The sequence below is a fragment of the Pelophylax lessonae genome, assembly GCF_965119305.1.
Source record: "Pelophylax lessonae genome assembly, chromosome: 4".
NCBI classification, from domain to species: Eukaryota; Metazoa; Chordata; class Amphibia; order Anura; family Ranidae; genus Pelophylax; species Pelophylax lessonae.
In genome coordinates, this window is record NC_138771.1 from 557,440,446 (window position 1) to 557,463,030 (window position 22,585).

At 44.7% G+C, this 22,585-nt stretch overlaps 1 protein-coding gene across 1 annotated transcript in view; it reads left to right on the forward strand.

Annotated features, from left to right (window-relative positions):
- The first annotated feature begins 2,667 nt into the window (after positions 1-2,667).
- SLC25A37 (solute carrier family 25 member 37) overlaps positions 2,668-22,585 on the forward strand; it is a 45,301-nt gene continuing 25,383 nt past the window's right edge. The window contains exon 1 of the mRNA XM_082252721.1: positions 2,668-2,977. Within this exon, the coding sequence (XP_082108847.1) occupies positions 2,798-2,977 (180 nt within the window). The 5' untranslated portion in view covers positions 2,668-2,797. The remainder of the gene's footprint in view (positions 2,978-22,585) is intronic.

Genomic DNA, 22,585 nt, shown 5'->3' on the forward strand with positions numbered 1-22,585 from the left:
TAAAGTTGTCCATCATCTTCAATGAAAACATAGTTGTACCTTCATAATTTGTGCCATGAGTTGTTCTAAATACTCTTCTTCTTTTCCCAAAACACACAACATAAGCAGGCTAAACAGCACTGTTAATGGTATGCACAGTTACATTTTTTGCCAAAAGTCGCCAGTTAAGCCCTCATCTTTGACATGAGGGATGTGACTGACATACTGGTTTCACATTCTCTGTGCTGGGTGAGAGACAAGATGGTGGCAACCCATGCAGAAATAACTGGGTCTCTGGGGACAGACTGGAGCAGAGTTCCCCTTCATTCATTATGTATCAGTGACTTGTTTATAAGGAAGTTTCTAAATACAATACTCCAATCTGACAAAGTCACCATATGGTTCTAATATACGTAGAACATGTAACCACCCAACATAGTCACTGCACATACTCCAAAAACTTACCTTCAAAATAATATTTAATAAACTGATTAGCCTGCAAATTAGCCCAGGCTTAATGTATCTTGGACTGATGGTAGCGCTCGCCTTTTCTCCTCCAGACACGTTTTTTCCAGATTCCCCAAACAATCGAAAAGGGGATTTATCAAAGAAAATGACTTTACCCCAGTCCTCAGCAGTCCAATCCCTGTACCTTTTGCAGAATATCAGTCTGTGCCTGATGTTTTTCCTGGAGAGAAGTGGCTTCTTTTCTGCCCTTCTTGACACCAGGTTGTCCTCCAAAAATCTTTGCCGCTCTGTGCATGCAGATGTACTCATACCTGCCTGCTGCCATTCCTGAGCAAGCTCTGCACTGGTGGTGTCCCGATCAGTGGCGGCTGGTGATCCATGGGCTGGGGGGCGGCAGAAGGACCTCACCATACCCCCCCCCCCCCCTCGAACCACACCAGGTCGTGCACCATACCCCCCCCCCCCCCCAGGACCACAGCAGGACAGGGGACAGGACACAGGGGACAGGACACAGGGGACAGGACACAGGGGACAGGACACAGGGGACAGGACACAGGACACAGGGGACAGGACACAGGGGACAGGACACAGGGGACAGGACACAGGGGACAGGACACAGGGGACAGGACACAGGGGATAGGACAGGACACAGGGGACAGGACACAGGGGACAGGACACAGGGGACAGGACAGGACACAGGGGACAGGACAGGACACAGGGGATAGGACAGGACACAGGGGACAGGACACAGGGGACAGGACAGGACACAGGGGACAGGACACAGGGGACAGGACAGGACACAGGGGACAGGACACAGGGGACAGGACACAGGGGACAGGACACAGGGGACAGGACAGGACACAGGACAGGACACAGGGGACAGGACACAGGGGACAGGACAGGACACAGGGGACAGGACACAGGGGACAGGACACAGGGGACAGGACAGGACACAGGGGACAGGACACAGGGGACAGGACATAGGGGACAGGACACAGGGGACAGGACAGGACACAGGGGACAGGACAGGGGACAGGACACTCACCCTGCCTGGATATCTGCAGCTGCAGGCGGCTTCTTCCTCCTGTCTTCTGCGTCTCCTCCCTCCTCCTCCATGCCCAATGGCATGGCTTCTCCCTGCACAGCTTCTGGGCATGCCCAGAAGCCGTTTAGCAGGGAATGCCGCACCTGCACTGGAACTGACATCGGGGCCGGTGCAGGCGCATTGACTCCTGGGAGTGATGACGTTCAGCTCCCAGGAGTCATCGCAAACTGGAAGTGACGGCGCGGGCCCCAGAGGGAGGAAGTGGAAGGAAGGTGAGTATATTTTCTTCAATATCAAGGTAAGCGACCAAAAAAAAAATTGGGAGCTTCCATTTCTTTTTCAGGTGGCCCTCAGCAAGCGGATGGCCCAAAATCAATTTTTTTTTATTTTAAAGTCCGGAACTCCGCTTTGTTACCTACAGGTAAGCCTATAATAAGGTTACCTGTAGGTAAAATGAATATCTCCTAAACCTGCATTAGGAGATATTCGCCCTGAATGCAGCCGCTGACACCAGAAGCGCATGCGCTCTGAAGGTCCGGCTTCTCCTTGCTGGAAAATGACCTCCCACTCAGAGTGCTGGAGCCGCCGAACCCGGAAGAGATGCCGAGGGAACATGACGGCTCCCTCAGCGGTGTCCGGGCGACCGTGTCGGGGCTTCGTTCTAAGGTATTTCATAATGAGCTAGTATGTGATGCATACTAGCTCATTATGCCTTTGTGAGGATTAAAACGCTTTTATCTTTACATGAGGTAAAGTATGCCTTGATTTTTTTGGCCAGATGGTACCAAGTGTTGGCGTTCATTCATACATGAAATTATGAGGTGATTTGTATAGGAAGTGCCATATATTTTTGGCTTATCTATAACTACACTGGAAGCCATGGTAGAAGTGACCTCTGGGAGCTCAGGCCCTCACAGTCCCCTATGCATTGCAGGCTTATCTGACTTTCCTTTACTACAACAAGGACGTCACTGAAACTTTTCTGAACTCTCCAGCTTCCCATCCCACCGCTTTCCCGCCCTGGAGCCACGTGACCCATTGAAGCCAAGCGCTAAATCTACAACGGGCGTGGCCTCAGTGAGTTTTTTTTGTGATCAACCAATCATCGCCTTCTCTTGTCTCCAAGGTAGAAGGGACGCCGTGGTTGCTGCCGTGTTGTGTAAGGAGGGCCCGCCTCTTGTCCTGACGTCACCAAGGACTGTGTAGGGATGGTGTGCGGCGACTTGGCTTCATTCAGCGGGCAGAGCGTGGCCTGCTCGTTACAGTGAAGGAAGGCGTGTTATCGCCGCGCGTCCCGGCTGCTCCATGGAGCTACGAAGCGCCGGGCTTGCAATGGAGGCGAGGGACGGGGTGGCCGCCCCTCCCGGCGAGGGGGAGGACTACGAGAGCCTGCCGCCAGGAGTCTCCCCGCGCACCCACATGATGGCTGGGGCCGTGGCTGGTATCCTGGAGCACACAGTCATGTATCCGGTGGACTCTGTCAAGGTGAGAGCTGTGGAGGGGGGCGGGGCCTGCTGACAGGTGTCATGGCGCTGTGCACAGCCCGGGCATGGCATAGGCATGGCTCCTCTGTGTGGGTGTGTGTCATCATCAGAGCCAGAGAGGGGCAGCCTGGAATATGGTACAGCCCGGGACTAAGTGCTATCAAACCCAAAACCTGATATGTCGCAACTTGCCAATCATTAGATCAGGTGGCTGCATTCGTTTTCTGTTTTTAATGCTTTTCACCTGGTGATCTGACCAGCAACAAACCTCTAATAGTGAGGTACAACTCTGGAGGAATGAGAACAGGAGGTGCAGCAGCATTGTCAGTCTGTGGGGGAGGGGGGTGGTTATGCTTTAAATACACTAAGCCCTGGTTCACACTGATGCGATGCAGAAAACATCCAAGATTTGATGCGTTTCCCTGCATTGCACTGTTTGACAATCGCACTGCGTCCACGTGATCATCTGCGGGTGTCCATGTTAGATTAACGTCACCTCGAAACAAATTGCAAAAAGCAATGCGATTCAGTTGCGGGAAGAAAAAAAGGGTACTGCACCCTTTTGGTGTGAATGCGATTTTGGGCGTTAATAAACGCTGCATGTGATTTGCACAGGAATTGCAAATACTGCATGTGATTTGCACTGCATTCCAGTGTTAATTTCGTCGACTAAAACCGACTAAAACGTTTTCGTCGACTAAAATACAACTAAAACTAAAATAATTCAGATGACTAAAATACGACTAAAACTAAAATGGCATTTTAGTCAAAAGACTATAACTAAAACTAAATCAAAATTTTGCTGCCAAAATTAACACTGGTGCATGCTCAAAGCTTAATACCATTAATAATAACATATTAGATTTTTCACTCCAGGACCAGCAGTAGTATATAATGAGTTTGGAAATTGTAGAGAAATGCCTAAATAATGCATTACAAATTACAATTGAACTACACCCATTCGATTATAGATGACTAAAATGAGTTATAGTCTACTAAAATGTAGGACATTTTAGTCGACTAAAATGTACTGGAGTTTTAGTCGACTAAATAAAACTAAAACACTTGCAGAAGACTAAAATGGGACTAAAACTAAAATGCCATTTTAGTCCTAAGACTAAAACTAAATTGAAATTTGCTGCCAAAATTAACACTGCTGCATTCCTGTACACATCACATGTGATGTATGTGCGGTGCGATTCCTGTACACATCACATGCAGTGTTTTCCATGCACTAGTGAGAACCCAGGCTAACAAATGAAGCCAACCTCCAGCTAATACTTTATAAGCAGTTACAGCAGCAGATTTCTTTGGGGGGGGGGGTGGAGGTTTTACACACGCTAAACATTAGATTGTAAGCTCTAATGAGCAGGGCCCTCTGACCCCTACTGTATTAAAATGTATTGTATTTGTACTGTCTACCCTCAAGTTATAAAGTGCTGCGTAAACTGTCGGCGCTATATAAATCCTATATAATAATTATAAGCACCCCTTGAATGGTTGGGCTCATCACTCTAACTGCTGCATCTGCATGATAGCAGACAACAGACTTACTGGCAAGATCACCAGACTAAAATAAAGGAAAGCAAGCTTTCACACTTACAAAAACTCCTAAGGGTGACACTAAAGTGAGCCAGTACAACTATAGCATTAACGCATGTTTAAAGCATGTAAAAAATACACCCAGACCCCTCCAAGTGGCTTTTTCTTGTTTAATTGAGGGGAAAGTTCCCCCCCACTTCACTGATATGTAATAAACCGTTGTAAACACTACGGATACGTTTACAACAAATTACTGTAGTCTTGAATGGAAGGAATTGACGAGATTCAGCTCCTCCCAGATTCCTTGTGTAGCTTAACGTTTGCCGCAAAATGACACATGCTGCATATTTTCTAAATGTAGACAGATCTGTCCTTATTATCCATTAGAGGCTGCTTTATTGGGTGTTCGGGGAGGAGAAAAAATGTACCTTCAAACGCTTGTTTCTAATGCTAGTGTGAACACGGCCTGAAAATAAATAAATAAAATAGCCATCACATTTAAGAATTGTTAGGCTGCAATATAATAGCTTGCTTTTGGGTTTAAAGAGGAAGTAAACCCTCCTCTGCAAGTTGTACCTAATAGGTAAGCCTTATCATAGACTTACCTATAGGTAGTGTAAATATCTCCTAAACATGTACCGTTTAGGAGATATGTACCTTACATGCAGCCAGTGACGTCACTGGCGTATGCACTCTGAAGGAACGGCCGCTGGTGCCATTCCTTCAGAGCCCCATGCCGTGACCGTCGGCTCCCGCGCACGCGCAATCAGATGGCCGAATGCCACGATCCTGGAAGACGGGCGACTGGACATGTCGCCCGTCATAAAGGTAAGCGGGCGGCACGGCGGGGGCTCATTCTAAGGTAAGTATTTCATAATGAGCTAGTATGCAATGCATACGAGCTCATTATGGGTTTCTCTTTCAGGTTGCAAAAAAAAAAAAAAGTTTCATGGGTTTACAACCTCTTTAATAGCGCTTTACATTGTTATACTGTACCGGTGGAGGAAATGCATGGGGGCTGCATGTGGCTAAAAATACTCAGACAAAGAACTGTACACTGACCCTCTGACCTCTGCAGGAGATGAGCTAATCCTTCAAGGGGAGGATGTACTGGATGGATACAAGAATGGAAACCCCAAGGTTAAGCTTGCACTGCAGCACACTCTGAAAAGATAGCCGTTGTGGATTGCTTTTCACAGGGTGGCTTCCAGGCACTCCAATCAGGAGGTGGTTCTGCCAGCTGGTGAATGCAGTTGCAGCACGACCCGTTGAGTTGATGAGGCGAATTTGACAGGCGTAGTGGCCTGTCAACGAAACAAGCTGCGTTTTAAAGTCCTTGTAAAGGTTAAAAAAAAGTATGATTATACTTACCTGCTCTGTGCAATGGAATTGCACAGAGCGGCCACAAACCTCCTCTTCTCTGGTTCCCTGCCGGTGCTCCTGGCCCCTCTCTGTACAGTGCCCCCATGGGAAGCCGCTTCCCATGCTTGCTCCTGAGCCCTGCTGCTATGTCCATTGACACAGCAGCCCCCTGCTCCCTTGTCGCTGGCTTTGATTGACAGCACTGGGAGCCAATGGCTCCCGGTGCCCCAGCAAAGCCAGTGAGACCCGAAAGTGAGGGGTGAGAAGAGCTCCAGACGTGCACAGCACTGGATTGAATAAGGGCTCAGGTAAGTGAGGGGGATACTGATGCCTAAACATTTTTTTACCTTAATGCAAGGAATGCATTAAAGTAATGTTTACGCTTTACAACCACTTTAAAGGAATTGTAAAGTCAGGAGGTTTTTTTTATCTTAATGCATTAGGATAAAGAAAAACCTGTGTGAAGCAGCCTCCTCAGCACCCCCTAATACTTACCTGAGCCACACCTCTCCCCAGCGATGTCCACAAGTGTCTCAGCTATCTGAGACTCTCTCCCTCCTGATTGGCTGAGACACAGCAGCGGTGCCATTGGCTCCTGCTGCTGTCAAAGTCAGTCACCCAATCAGGAGAGCAAGGGGATTGGGTCGGGCTGCAGCTCAGTGTCTGAATGGACACAGGGAGCTGTGACTTGGCTCGGGTGCCCCCACAGCAAGCTGCTTGCTGTGGGGGCATTCAACAGGAGGGAGATTCCAGGAGCTCAGAAGAGGAGGATCCGTGCCACTCTGTGCATGGCTAACTGCATAGAGCAGGTAAGTATTACATGTGTGTGTTTTTATTGGAGAAAAAACAAGACTTTATAATTACTTTAAGGATCTGTTCACACGTGAGATTTTATAAACGCTCTCAAAATTGCATGTGCTGCATGCGTTTACATAACACTAAAAACGAGTGCTGCATTTTGGTGCCATTTATTGTTAATGGCACCCCAAATGCAGCAGGCAGATGTGCTTTTTCTCCATGTGGAAAAATAAGCAACGAATGCTGGAAAAAGCACAAGGCTCAACATGGCAAAGAGCTACATGAGCTACTTTGTCGGGTGTAGAGCCGCCTATTGGAATAAATGGGCCGCCCTATGCGTGTAGTGGAAAAATTGTGCACATTTAGAAATCACTAGGTGGGAATTGGGCCTAAACTGGTGTTCAGCCCCTTCTAGCTGGATGTTAGATTTTTAGCCTTCAGCGGTCCATTGCCCCTCGCTAATACTGATATCTTCTACCCAGCTTCTTCCTGGTGTCAATCCTCATTGGCTGGCGCACTATGATGCTACTTCTGTGCATCTCGAGGAAGGCCGTCATCACACCACACAGGCGCTGTGCCGGAATGTAAAATTCTCACTGCATTCCAAAGAAGACTGAGAGCAGGTAGGTAGGTTTCCTTTATTGCTGAAGTCATTGTATGGCTGCTTGAAAACTGAGCAGGCAGGCTCTTCCAGCCATGCAATCTCTCTTCTGAAATAAAAGAAGCCGACCTACCTGCTCAGCCTTCTATGGGATATACATTGAGCAAGCACAGCTCAGTCTACATTCTGGAAATGCGTCTGTGTGCCAGGGTAACTGCACTCTTGCATGTGCAGGAGTGATGTCATCTCGCGCTGACCAATGAGAATGGCCTCTGCCCAGAACCCTTCAGAAGATGCCAACGAGAGAAGTCAGACTGTTGAAGGGAGGTACGTATCATGGAGTTTATCCTCCACTTTGAGAGGGCTGTAAGCATGCTGCTCAACCGCCTATTTTTACCACCTCCTTGACCACATGGTGTCCAAACATGTTACAATGTGACTTTACAATTTACCAAAACCATGTAATATAAGGAGAAATCGAGGTGTTCATTCATACCATCCTGCATGCTACAAAACCTATGTGCTGGTGTTGTGATAGAAGCGGTGCGATGGGTTACAAGACCACACCTGACCAGGGCACATGGAGAACATTTGTCTTCTATATGCCCTTCATTGGAGCCTGCAATGTTCTATGCAGATCAGCACAGATATACTGACATGGAGGGGGAATAAACTGTCTGAGTTTATCTTAGTGCCCATAGCAACCAGTGTGGCTGCACTTAAGTTGAGGCATTTTCTTGGGCACTTTTTTGTGTGTGAACAAGCCCTAATACATTAGTTTGTATCTGTGGTGCAGACCCTTAATATTACGTAGTTGGCTCTAGATCTACAGGTGGTTGTACAATGTGACTGTACATTCGTCTTTAAATTCACCAAAACAATGGCATCAGGAATAACTGTAAACCATTCAGTTTGTATCTATTGGTCACTCTTGCATTACTATAGCCTGCTTTGGACAGGATGACACCAAGGGAAAGTCCACTGTTGGAGCATGGGGAAACCGAGGAAAAGGTAAGAAAAAATTCTATTAAGCTGGCCATACACTAGCGAAAAATCGTTCAAACTCATTTTTGAAACAAAAAATCGGCCGTGAGAGCAGACCATCGTGCCATCATGTAATGACCCAATTTCGAACGATAAATCCTTCAATGGACGTTTTTCGTTCAGTTTGTCACATATTCCTAATGCAAACAGTTCGGCCGAGAAGCACATTAAAGCGGAGTTCCGGGCGCAGAAATCATTTTTCAACAAACATACCCCCGGGACAGTCAGGGCTAGTACATTCCACTATGGCTAGCCTCTGATCTGTCCCGGTTCGCACTTACCTGCAAGAAGAATACTTACTTATAAAATTTCTTCCACAGCGTTGCCATCTCTTTTGTGGGCAGCTGAAGCCGGCGCGGTCCTCTTCTGTGTCTTCTTCCGCGTCTTCTTGTCCCAGAATGTGCCTGCACCGGCCCCTCTCGTCACTTCCGGTGCGGCGCCGCATTCCTCCACAGCTTCTGGGCATGCCCAGAAGCTGTTTAGCAGGGGAATGCGGCGTCGCCCGGAAATGACGAGCGGGGCCGGTGCCGTCGCATTGATTCCTGGGAGCGATGACGTTCAGCTCCCAGGAATCAGTGCAAGCCAGGAAGTGACTGGTGAGCTGCGGCGCTGAGGGAGGAAGTGAAGACTAGGTGAGTATCTTCGATCTTCAATTACAAGGTGAGTGAATAAAAAAAAAAAAATCTAACTATCCAATTCTGTTTCAGGTTAAGGGGAAGAAGCGGACGGGCACAAAAAAAAAATATCGATTTTGTGCCCGGAACTCCGCTTTAACCTTTCAATTTATCGTTCGTTCGACAGAATTTTCCAAACTGTTCCTTTGATTTTTCAGCTCTGAAATGTTAAACAAATTTTCTATTTGTGCCCATTAACTGGACGAAAAACGAATGATTGAACCAAATGACAGATTTTTGAACGATTTTTCTAGTGTATGGCCAGCATTGCTCTCCTGTAGATTAAATGAGTGGTTAATCCTTGTGGTGCGGGCACATACCCACTGCATGGGAGAATTTCATGATTTCCCAGCGTTGGGAAATATTCGTTTGTCATATGGCAGAGTCCGTCAGTGACAAGTACCGGCTTATCTTCAATGGCTTCATCATCCATAGTTTTTGTTTTTTATTACTGACTTGGTCATTGGTTGTTTAGCATTTTGTAAAGTCTGTATGTGTCTACTAGTACTTTGATCCCTAAGGTGTACTTGCATCTATGCTTAGGGAAAGTGGTAAAACAGATGGGTGTGTATGTGTTGCAGTGCTGAGTAGCACCCTAGAGCACATATACAGTAGCCAGAAGCGCATTACAGCACCAATAACCTGTAGGTGTGAATACTGTTTGTGAAGCAGTGCCAAAAATCTATTTAAATTGGTGTGTTCTTCTCTCTAGCTGTCACAATCTGTAAAAGACATGGCCGTGCAGGTCTTCGCCCGCTGGCCAGGTCATCCATTCCCAGTGATATTGGAATCAGAAAACAACAAGGTCTGACAGCCTTTGCAGCTGTTGGCTTGTAGTTCTCAATGAACCATCACAACTGTTACACTGTGGTAGATCATTGATGCTGCCTTCCCATACGATGCATAAGGTTCTCTGACATCAAGATTGATGCAGGGTCCATAGCCTTGCATAGGACGCTGAGGAACATTCCACTGGATCATGGGGGGGGAGTGCTTTCTGCTGAGGTAGCGGAGAATCTGGTAAGTAAAATGCTTCTACCGTTCCCTAGACATAAACGGACAGTTAAGCCTTGCAGTGTTGGTGCAGCCGCATTGCATGGGAGGACTTTGTTTTACTGGAATTGGACTATAAATGTGTGCACTGCACCAGCATTCACAATGGAGGGGGCAGGTGCAAAACAAACACCAGCATCAGTCTCGCATCAAATAGGGATATTCAATGTGTGCCAAAGGTTTTCTAATCTAAGACCATGTGCAGTGAGAGCATTGTATATGTAGTGCTTTCTATGAGCAGGTAGTTTGGCTAAACAAATCTTATCGTAGCGCCCGACAGTAATTATTTTAATGGATTATCAGTTGGCACAGCACAGGAGGATTGGAAGATTGACAGTTCTGACATATTTGGATTTTTCCATCACTTTCTGTTCCAGGAAAAAGGTGAAGCCCCCTGGAGGGAACACAGATGACAATAAAAATCTGAATATACCACGCAGACTATGTAAAGCCAAACTCCATGGAAAACTATTTTTGGACAAAAAGTGTGTGGCTGCTGCATTTGCTAAAACGGTTTCATTACTCCCAGGCACCACAGTAAGTGCTGGACAACTGCTTCTGTAGTACAATTCTCATAGCAGGCCTCTTACACTCCACCTCCTCTATTCATAAAAGGGCTTGTATTCTTTTCAATGAGTGCAAGGCATTCTGTGATTTAGAGAAGGGGAAAAATTTTGACCTTAACCCCTAACCTCCTCCATTCACAGAAAACTCCTTGCATTCAGTGTAGATAGACCTTTTTATGAATGAAAACTGTTAAAGCTGGAACTGGCGGGTTCAGGGTTGGATGTTCATCGCTTACTGGTTTTAACAAATGCAGCAGAACCCATACATAGGGCACAGGTCAGAAGTGGTAACTTAAAATGTCCAAAAACTATCCCATCCCCGAGTGCTGTGCACCATAAAATCCTAAATGATAGTGATACGGCTCAAAGGTGGAAAGGTGGTAGCGTGGAGACTGCACAGTGCAGAAGAAGCCAGCACTCCAGATACAGTGTAAGTGGAAAGTTTACTATATCAGTGAGGCCCTCCTTTATCAAGGTGACAGACTTCTAGGTTGGCCTTCACCCTTTTTTTTTTTTTTTTTTTTTTACAATAGTAAACGTTTTATTAGAACTGGCTTTCTTTGCATTTTTAGCCAATACAAACCTGACAGATTCTAATCCTTGCTGTACCAGGAACTAGAACAAAAAGTTCTCTTTATATCTAATTTGCCTCTCTCTTTAAGGATAACTTTTATAATCCGTCAATGTACATAACGAGCACACCTAGTGACTAAGCCACGTCTGCGACTTCTCATGCTGCAACATGCGACAGTTGCATGACAAGTCAGGACACGGACACTTGTCATTTCAATGTGTTCTGTCTTAATTGCTGCAACTCAAGTCTCAGGCGCCAAAAAAAAAAAAGCTCCACTGTTTATTTTCCTGCGCCTTCCTTGTGACACGAGTTTCATAGACTAGAGATGCACCAAAATTTCAGCTGCCAAAAATTATCAGCGAAAAATAGGGTTTTGAGCATTGTACAGAAACAAAAAAAGGTGTTGGTAATGGCTGCCGAAACCACCCCTGACATTATTGTGCTTATGGGTCATGTGACTCAAAAATGCATCAGAAACACAACACGGGTACATTTCTGATGCTTTTTTGCTGTGTTTTCAGTGGGGAGGTGCTGACCAAAGATGCACCAAAAATACAGAAAGCAGGATTTTTACCACTGTTACAAAAAGTGCTGATAATGGCCGCCTATAAATTAAATGTCATTTTAAATTCATGATCTTAATTAAAAAGTCAAATACAATGCAAATGTATTTTAAAAAACCGTCCATTTTTGTTTGCCGGATGCGTCCTAAACTTTCGGTTTTGGTACCAGAATTTTCATTTAGGTGCACCACTAAATAAGACTGCAATGATAAAATCAGAAAAGTCACAAGGAAATCCTTTTTGTCTTGTCTTTGCAACTTTGGCTGCTAATTCAGTAATGTGTGTCACACTCTGTATTGATATGATTTGCCAAAGTCACAAAACATCAGTCGCATGAAAGTCACACGCCTTTTGGGGTCACAGCAGTGTGAACCGAGCCTAACTGTGTTAGTTGCTGGATTTGTTACCCACTGCAGAGGTCTTCTGCTTCCTCTTCCCCCCCCCCCTTTATTTATTTTTCTTTATTTTATATTCACACTTTTATCAATTCAAACCTTGCATTTTGCTCAGTGTTTTCTGTCGCGTCTGTAAATCACACAAAACCATTTTCTTCATTTACTGAGCTCAGCAAGCCAAGTTTATTTATGTGTTTATTGCTTTTATAGCCAAGAGGCCTTTAATTATGTCTTTTGCAATGCAGTCTTGTGGAAGTGTCTGGACACGTTGGATTAGGCTGGAGATGTATGTCATATTTAAATGAGTCTCGTTTTTTTAATGTGTCTGAAGTGTTAAATGAGGATGGTTTCATAAAGCAGAGTTGGGGTTAGTCTGGTGGATTTTGTGTACAGACTTGGTGTAAAGGAAAGTTCTGATGAACGGGTTAGGCTCTGAGAGATCACAGATCAATGTCATGTGGAGGTAATGTCCACCCCCCCCCCCAGGAAATGTACCACATCACAGCTGTCACTATAGATGTCAGCACCTCCCTGACAAATGCAGAAGCTTCAGTGGCTGTTGAAGAAACGGTTACATGTAGCAATCCTGGTCTTGGCTGTTATATCCTCCCTGCGTGTGCGGAAGGAATGTTTCTCACTTTCTAAGCATAGCTTTATTTTGTAGCTGGTGTGATCATCTTACCAGGTGTAGGGGGCCACAACTACAGCCCCTGACATTCCCAAAGGGCCACACGTAATGTTCAGTGGAGGTTTCACTACAGAAGACTGTTTGTGGACTTGCCATAGGGAATGCTCAGGGACTATGGAGAGACTGTAAACATGATCCGTGTGTGGTTGGGGACCTGGTCCATGAAATGTTATAGGAGACTTCCAGAGATCACTGTCATTAGTTTCTTCACCGATCAATGCATCAATGCTCCCAGTACTGAGGGCTGCACAAGTACCAAAGGGTCACATTTGGCCTAGCCTGCTGGGTGAAGGGGGGGGGGGGCTGTATAGCCAGCTTTAGGGTGTGTTCATTCTGGATGGGGGTGCAGTAGAGTCGCCCTTCATCAGCTGGATTGTCAGTCTGTGGGGAGGTTGGTGTAAAGCTGGCTGGCCATACATGGATTGAAGTTCAGCAGGGACCAACTAAATTTCAGTCCATGTATGGGCACTGTGGCTGAACAGAAGTCAGTCTACTAATCCACTTCTGTACAACTGCCCTGTCTGATTGTTAGCCAATCAGCACTGCAAGCTATAGCCAGCAGCAGTGATCCGTGTATTTTTATAGCATGGAACTCTCCCCACAGTCAGAATACAATGGCTCAGCAGGAGGATTCCCCCCCTTCCACCTCAAATGTGTGGTATAGAGTCCGTTTTTTTTCATTCAACCTGCTAGCCGATTGAGAAAAATGTAAAATAAATGGCCTATAGCAGCTATGTCCAAACAATGGCCCTCCAGCTGTTCAGGAATTACAATTCCTATCATGCCTAGTTATGTCTGTGATTGTCAGAGATTTACAACAGTTCGAGGGCCATAGTTTGGACACCCCTGGCCTATAGGCATCCTTGTACTAGCTGATTTGGATCGCCTTGATTACCATAATTAAATCCAGACTCCAGCTAACACTATTTTAAGGAAAACAGCAATGTGTTTTTTATTTTTTTTTTCCTTTTTTGGATTTACATAAATCAAAGCTGATCATTGTAAGCACCCCTGTCAGTGGTATATTGGTACTTTGGTGAACAACTTGGTCTGTTAAAGGAAGATGAAAAGTAGCCAACTTACTGGCCAGATCACTAGGTAAAAATGAGGGGAGGGGCTTTAAAAAACAAAAATAAAAACTTATGCAGCCATTGGTAAGCTTCATAATATTGCATTTTTGCTCTGTGGTTTAATATCACTTTAATAATTCTCCAACACACTTCTCTATGCTCTATTATGATTGATATTGGAATAAATCATGGACTCTGGATACAGGTTACATCTGTGTATGTGGACATTCTAGCGTCTGAACTTCTGTCACCTGTGCTATACAGATATAAAGTTTTCTATTGCAGAGCGCGGTCATATCTGATTGTGGAGCTGTACTCTGTATCCCTGCCTTTCTCTGTGCTGTCTGTAGAGATGGCTTTTCAGGTAATAGGTCACGGTCATAGTTGGCAGCTTTGTGCGTCCGACCTTTGTCCTTAACTGTCCTTTACTTCATTATTACCATGCATATGACACAACACAGCTATGTAGTCTTTCTTTGCCTTTTTGCTTTTTAGAGCTTTAGAAATCTAAATCTTTTATCTTTTTAAAATAGTCTCCTAATCTTGTGTAATTCTGTGTGCTTTCCTGTATCATTAGAAGTCCACTTGCCATCCTTGGGCATTTCATAATACAGCTTTAGGAACTAGCGGTTACATTTTGGATGACCGGCTTTTTGGTAAAAAAAAGTTATCTGAGCAGCTTACAGCTGCCCAACCTTTGTAAGGGGTCTGCCCCCTCCTGATGATGTTTCTGGGCTCTCCCCTTTTACTGGGGAGCCTGCGGCCGCTGCAAGCCATCAGGCTGTCTCTGTTACGAATAAGGCAGAAGCAAAAAGGATTTTGTCACCTTTTTCAGTGCTTTTTCCTTTGCTGGTACTGGTCAAGACAGCAAGTCCTTCAAACCAATCTGTTTGATCGAGCGATGTTTATTCATCCCTTGTGATAGCAATAAAGTAAAATGAAAATACGAATTTTAGAAGTGCAAAGAAAAAACTAATAAATGTAAGCAGCCCCCCCCCTCCCCCCCCCCCCCTCCATGTTCATGCGCAAATTCAAATGTGGGTCCTGCATGCATATGTAAACAGTGATTGGCCTACACATGTGAGGTGTCGTGGCAAACATCGGAGTGAGCACTCATTTTAGCACCAGAGATCACATTTAATTCCAAACTGTTAACCTGTAAAGGCTTTTAAAGCTTTGCCCATAGAGATGTTTAGATACTTTAATTTGTCACTATTTCATGGGCATGTTTTCCATCTATTTTTTTGGCCCAACATTATGTTTTTTTTATATTTTACCAAAAAATCGGGTACTATATTTTATTTGTCTGCACTAAAATCCAATAGTGTTGTTTTTTTTTTTTTTTTCCCTCTGAAAATTTGCGCAATTATTGTGTGGCGTGAAAAACAACCATTTTGTTTTCCAGGGCTTCTGATTTCAGAAAAAAAAAATTGTGTGTATATAATATACACACCTATATAATTAGTTTTTGAGGGTACTGGGAAATCTTCTAGGGGGGGCTGTTTTTAACATGTATGTGAATGTGAAAAATGTCAAAAGTTGGTCCGGCCAGCAAGCTGTTAAAGTGAATTGACAGGAAAACTGGGGCTATTTTGTAAGATTTAAATCCTGGCTTTGATTTTAAAATATAGAAGTAGTACCTATCCCACTGCTTTCACTAATGTAGTTTTTTTTTTTTTTTTTTTTTTTTTTTTTAGAAGTGTGGGGACATGTCTTAAAATTACCTGAAGACTGAAACATGCACAGAAGAAATACATACTGTGTATGCTGGGTTGATGCAGCACTGGCCAGTTGCTGCATCTGTCCTCTGCCGCCTCTATAGCCTCGTACACACGCAACGATATTCCGCCGACCGGTTGCCCGTCTTTTGTCCAGAGTTGTGTTTTGTTGGTTGGAATGTGCTCTAGACTGCACACAAATTTTCTCACACGACAGAATTCTTCTTCAGAAGTGATGTCATGTGTTGAATTTGCTTTCTTTGTGTTCTTTTCTTTCATCTCTGAGCATGCCTAGTCTTGCTCATAAGATTTTTCCCCAGCGACATCTGTACTAATGAGACGAAAATCAGATGTGTTTTGACAGTCGACAAATTTTATAGCCTGCACACCAGGATTTTTTTGGCCAAAAAGTCAGAGTCGGTTGTCGGAAGCATCATACTAACAAGCTGAAAATCGGCAGATCGGTCGTCGGATGAAATTTCCTGGCCGAATTTCTACTCGTGTGTACGGGGCTGAGAACGAAGTGATCAAAAGACTGCTGATTGCTCAGTTCTCTGTGCTTCATGAGCAGAGAGCTGATTGCTGTCTGCTCTGCTCCCCGCCATCCCCTCCAGTCAATGGAGCGCTGGCCTGTTTAGGGGACACCCTGAAAGGCTGGGCCTAGTTCCTGGATGGATCCCGACCATATGATTGCAATTTTTCCCCAGCCTGAACCGGCTCTTTGATGCTGGCCAACTTTCAGCTGAAAATGGGTCATAAGAGTGCAGAATGAACTTCACTGCTGTGATCCACAGAAGTACCGAGCAGAACAACACATCTGATAGGCACCTTGTGCTGCTTCAACCTCTTCTTTCCTAGTCTGAGCTCTGCTGTACAGGGGATTGCAAGAAGCTGATACAAGGTTACCTTTATTTTATTTTTTTATAGCTACTTATGTACATTGCTTGCATTTAAAGAAAAATTCATTGCCTGTTAGACTGTCATTGTTGCGCTTATCTTCTGAAAATGCTGGTTGCCTGGCTTTCATGCAGGTTAGTAATTTGATTTCAGAGGCTATATAATTGCTGTGCTTTCAGAAGGAAGTCATTAGTGCCGGCCTCTATATTCATGCCAGCAATGGTAATCCTTAGTGTAGAGCCTTGTGCTGTGACGTGCGTGACTTGTATGTACAGAAATCTTGTAAAAGTGTGCAGGGTCATGGAGCTTAAATGAAAGCAGCTTGTACCACACCCTGTGACACTTCTCACCATCCTAAATTACAATATAGGTGGCCGGGGCCCTGAGATTCTGCTGGTAAAGGTCTTTAGATTGCCACCTAAGCAGATGGGACCACATATTCTTAAAAATCTGTCCGTTCGTTTCAGCAGTTAAAAAAAACACAAAACAAATTGTAGTGTTGCTTCTTGTCGGCCTGGAAGGTTCTGTTCTGTACATTCAGTCTGAGGCTCGGTTCACACTTGTGCGATGCAGGAACGCTGCGAATATGCAGCGTGTTCCCGCAGCACATCTGACAGTTCACACTGCCATATGCGATACGCAGGGGGTGTCAATTAAAAGTTAACGACACCCCCAGTTTGATTGCATATCGCAGTGCAATCTGCAAGTACGCACAGGATCGGATCGCACAAGTGTGAACCACTGTGCGATCCGATTTTGATGCAGCTCAAAAAATTCCTCCTGTGCGTCTTTGGTGTGGATGCAGCCATACAAAGTGTATGGCTGAAATTGGCACCGCACATGAGATCGCATGTAATGAAGGAGCAGTGCGCTCCGAATTACATGCGATCTCCGCAGCCGCACAAGTGTGAACCGGCACTGACTACCAGGCCTGCTTTTCTTTCAGGGGCTGCTTTGTGGTATCGTGTCATTACAGCATCTCCCGCAGGGGCTGACTTCTCAGATGGTCCCTGCCAAGATGTTGATTTCAGTACTTTAATGCCTCTTGCACACGATTTAAGCAAATTTTTCATCATTTTTTTTTTTTTTTTGCGCATATGCGTTCGCGCAATTTTGCGGAAACTTATTCTCATGTTCTTGTTTCGTGCATTTTGTAAATGGCCATTTGTGCACATTCGCTTGCATGAGGCATAAAATTACTGCCCAAAAATGCAGATTTCTCTATTTTGTTCTTACTGAAGAATGCATAGGCACTTGTTTGCGTGCCTTTGTGCATACACACATTACAATTAATGGGCTGTATTTTAGCTCAGAAAAAAAAATGGCTGTACTGATTTTTTAAGCTGCAGTGTGCAAGAGGCCTAGGTGACCCTAAGCAATGAATGATGCCTGGCAATGAGGTAGGGATCGGGGGGAATACCCCTGGTACCTGCACCTTTTTTAGAAATGTACCAGCACTGGGAATCTTCATATTTCAAACATATGGGTTCCTGTTGGCATAATGCCACCCTCATCCTTTAAACTTGACTTCTTCAAGAGACGCTCCAGCCCCTCCAACAAAAAAAATTAAAAACCTGCATCTACAAATACTGTAGCTGCTGACTTTTTTTTTTTAATATTAGGACTCTTGCCTGTCCAGGGACCCCGTGATGTTGGCACTCCAGCCGATTTATTCAATCGGCTCCCTGGTGCTGCCGCCACCATTCATTGTAAGGGAGACTGGCAGTAAAGCCTTGCGGCTTCACAGCCTGCTCCCTACTGCGCATGCGCAAAGCGCGCTGTGCTTTGTGAATGGCACAGGTGAGGGGGGTGAGGTCTCCCGAAAGTGGGGAATGTTACCTGTCAAACCCCCCCCCCCCCCCCAAAAAAAAATAAATAGTGCCAAATGTGGCAGTGGAGGGGGAGAGGAAACAGAGCTTCTCCCTTTTTTATTTCGATTCAACTTTTTTTTTTTTTTTTCTGTGTCCACTGGAAATATTCACTCTTTGTCCTAAAAATTGTCTTTTGAGGGGAATCTTGCAATGGACACCCCCTGTTCTAATGCCAACTGTATAAACGGCGATATTGCCTCACATTGTACAGTTTTCCACTTTCGTCCCGTCATTTCTGTAGTACAAGAAGTTGGGGTGAAATATCCACAAGAGGGCAAAGGGGGGGGAAAAAATGGATGGATTCTAACTGAGAGGGGATATGAGATCAATGTACAACTACAAATACCATACTGGTGACGCTAGAATAGGGAACAGACTATTCAGTGAAAGGGAATATAAAAGGACTCACGGCCATTCCCTAAAATTAGAAGAAATGTGGTTTAACCGTAAACTATGTAAAGGGTTCTATACAGTCAGAGCAGTAAGGATGTGGAATTCTCTTCCACAAGCAGTGGTATCAGCGAGGAGCACTGATAGTTTCAAAAAACGATTAGATGGGCACCTTAAAGACCACAACATACAGGGGTATACAATGTACTATTGACATAAACACTTATCACACACACTCATCATAGGTTGACCTGGATGGACTGGTGTCGTGTTTTTTTTTTTTTTTTTTTTTTCTCAGCCTCTCTAACTGTAACTAACCATTCCGAAGTTTTGGCTAAAGAATTTGTCATCCCAGGACCTGAACTATAATAATGGTGCAGGAGACTAAGGACTGGCGAGCGCCACATTAAAGTATAACTAAATGCAAAACTTTTTTTTTTTTGGGAGAGTTGAGAGGGATTAGAACACCTGTCAGGTTTTTTGTTTTTGATGTCTGTGTGCGTTTTGTTCAGATTTAGCCTCTCTATTTGTCCTGTTTACAGTGATCATTGAAAAGTAAAAGAAAATTCCAAATTTTCGGTTGTCCCCAGAAAAGTGAGGGAAAATCTTCCAATGTCCTTCAGGTGACCTGGGGCTCCCTAGTGGTTGCTGTTTGCTGGAAATCCCTCTCACTTCCTGTTTAGCTATGGGTCAGGAAGTGAAGGTAAATCTCCTCCAGGGGGACAAAGATGGCAAAAATACACCCTACAGAGGTAATAACCCTCCCTTCCTCTATCCAAAATGGAAAAAAAAAGTTTTGCCTATAGTTTTCTACTTTTAACTAAGCATATTGGACCTTTTTCAAGCAGGGACAGCAGAGTGATCAGAGCATACAGCTCCAGTTCTCAGTTCTTGGTGCTGCCTGTAACACACAGCAGAACAAAGAACTGATGGCTTCTAATTCACAAGAACCCATCTGCTTATTTATTACATTTTTATTTAAGCCTAGAAGTGATGCAGGCTTGTTTTAATCCCCCTCCTCCCCCTTCCAGTTTTATTTTACTCTTACATTGGGCACCCAGGCTCAGTGCTTATGTCAGTGCACCCACTGTTGGGCCCCTTCCACAGGACCGTTCTGATCAGGTCTGCCTGACAGTTTTTCAGGCGGACCTGATCGAATGGTCAATTCACCTCTATGGACCGAGACTTGTCTGTTTTTATACCTTCGATCTGATCTGGTCCACTAAAGACAAGTGGAAGGGGATCCATCCATCCAACGCTAGGCGTATTGGAAGGCAGTTGGGTGTAAACTGACAGCGGAGTCCGGACTCTGTTCTGTTCTGAGTGGACATGGACCTGTCATCTGCCCCTCTGCTCTGGTCAGCAGACAGGTCAATGCTGATCAGAACAGAGTCTGCCCCATGTGAAAGGGGCCTTGGGATAGTGGAAGTCCAGACTATTACTAAGCATAAATCTGCTCCCATGCCCCTTCCTAATCTCCTAACTACACTGTAGAAGGAAGATGCTTATTCTTACCTATTCTCACAGTGCTACGGTCCGTCATGTTATCGGCATCCATTGACAAATTCAGGGGAGGGAAGAGACGGATGACGAGATTTTCACACTCAGACTCCTTGGACAGCAAATGGTATTTTTACGGACCCATTTGTATCCTAATGGGTCACCTGATAATGTTAATATTCGTTCTAAACTACAGTATGTGAATTAATTGCATACATTTTAGCAGTATTCTAATAGTGGCCCTTTAAGCATGCTGGAATACCTTGGCTTGCCAAAGTGAATTCCTTGTTCAGTAGTAGTAATAAAAAAAAAAAAAAAAAAAAAAAAAAAAAAGCCAACAAAAGGGTCTTACAAAATCCCTGAAATTCCAACTGCAGGAATATTGTAAGCAGCTCCTGTTTTGAAACCGAGAGGATTTCCCAAATTACAGTCTAGATTGGCTTACAAAGCAGCGAGCATGTGTCTGGCATGGTTAGAAGAAATTCCTCTTGGCTAGCGCCTTTGTTAGTGGTTAGATGTATTTACAGCGAGTTCATAAAACGCTGAGTTTATGCAGGAGATAAATGGCTTAGCGGCATTCTCAAGACTGCACTTTGTTTTCATAAGTACTTCAGTATCGCTGTGATCTCGCTAAATGCCTATTTAATTCCCCACCCAATCTTTCTGGCTGAACGCTCGATGTAAAAATGCCTTGTCATAGCTGTTATGTGCTGATGTGTGTTGTGAAATGATATAGACCGGGGGCAGCAGGACAGGTTGCTGCTGCTCTAGCTAGATTGAGTATTGCACCTTCTACTGATCTGCAAGAATGTCAGATGGAAGCTCTCCAAGGTTATTCATTAAAAGAAACCCATCAGGATTGAAATATGGTGGCAGCCATTGTTGCTGTGTATTGAAGGTGCAGAATGCCATTCCTGTTCGTCCTTCAGTGCTTAACTATACTTCAGCCAGAATTTTATGAAAATTGTGTGAAAGGGTTTCTATTACTTTTAGCTCAGGCTGGGGGATCCACCCTCAATATTTGGACAATTATCACTAGCACTGAAGCAGAGGGGATATCTACCAATGGGGACATTTGATCTGATTACAACTGTGATAGGTGGGTTTTTCACTAATTTTGGAGTGCTTTTTTTCCACTCCCTTTTTCTCAGACCGGGACTTTTTTGGCCCCTTTCACATGGGCTGTTCCATCTCAGCAGGGGATCCTAGACTGATCCCCTACCGAGTCTGATCAGAATCAGAACCGAAACCAATGTTGCATGTTCCGACTGTTTTTGGTAAGGGCTGACCTATATAATCCCTATGGGTGGCTGGATGTTAGCAGATTTTCATTCATAAATCTCCACCCACAAATGGTCAGGTCAGTAAAAGTAGACCTGGGCCCAACAGACCGAGATGTGGGCAGATATAGGTGGACACATGTCTGCTTACATCTGGCCACCTGTAGTAATACATTGAAATTCATTTTTGATCTGTGTAATCACGGGTCAAAAATGGACTGACACCCCTGTGAAAGCTGACTTGGTCACTGACCGTACCCACTAGGTGGTATGACTTGAAGTCCGGTTGCTGCCATATTGCCATTTTGACTGTCCCTAACCTCAAGCTTTTAGCCCTGTCTTTAGACTGTCAGATGGCTGATTCTGCTGTTCATTAGAGGCTTCCTGCTCTCTTTGGCCACTCCTGTCACTGGGCTGAACACTGCTGATTCTCATTCAGTAGCGATGGCATCTTGCCATCTCAGTTACAGAGGGAGAGATTCTATTGGTACAGAAAGCCTCTTAGGGGATTTTGACAAAATTCCAGCAGCTGGATCATTCACGGCAGAGGTGTTGGTCTGTCATGAGCCTTATAGGAGTTGAAAGAGTGGTTAGGGGATCGTTGTAAAAATGACTTGACGGCCCCGTGAAGGAAGTCTGAAGTCGCCTGCTTTTCATGTCACATGACCAACACCCATCATTGGGTCACATGGCCTTCAGTTAAACATTCTGAATGCTAACGTCAACAGAGCTTTTAATCGCATTAAATGATGGATCTCCTGATCTTGGCACCCCAGTGCTTGGCTGTCATGGTATTGGGTCATGTGCTCCACAACCAGGGCTCCATTTCGTGTAATTTCTGCGTGGTGATTCTAACCGTCCCATTGTGCTTCAACAATTGTTTAGAAGTGCATCTAATCTCTGAATTTACATCCACTTTGACAAGAAAAAAAACCCTCTTTTTTTTTTTTTTTTTTTTTTAAAATGGTAATAACGAGTAGAAACTATTTTTTATTAAAAGGTACCTTGTGCATGGCTAAGCGT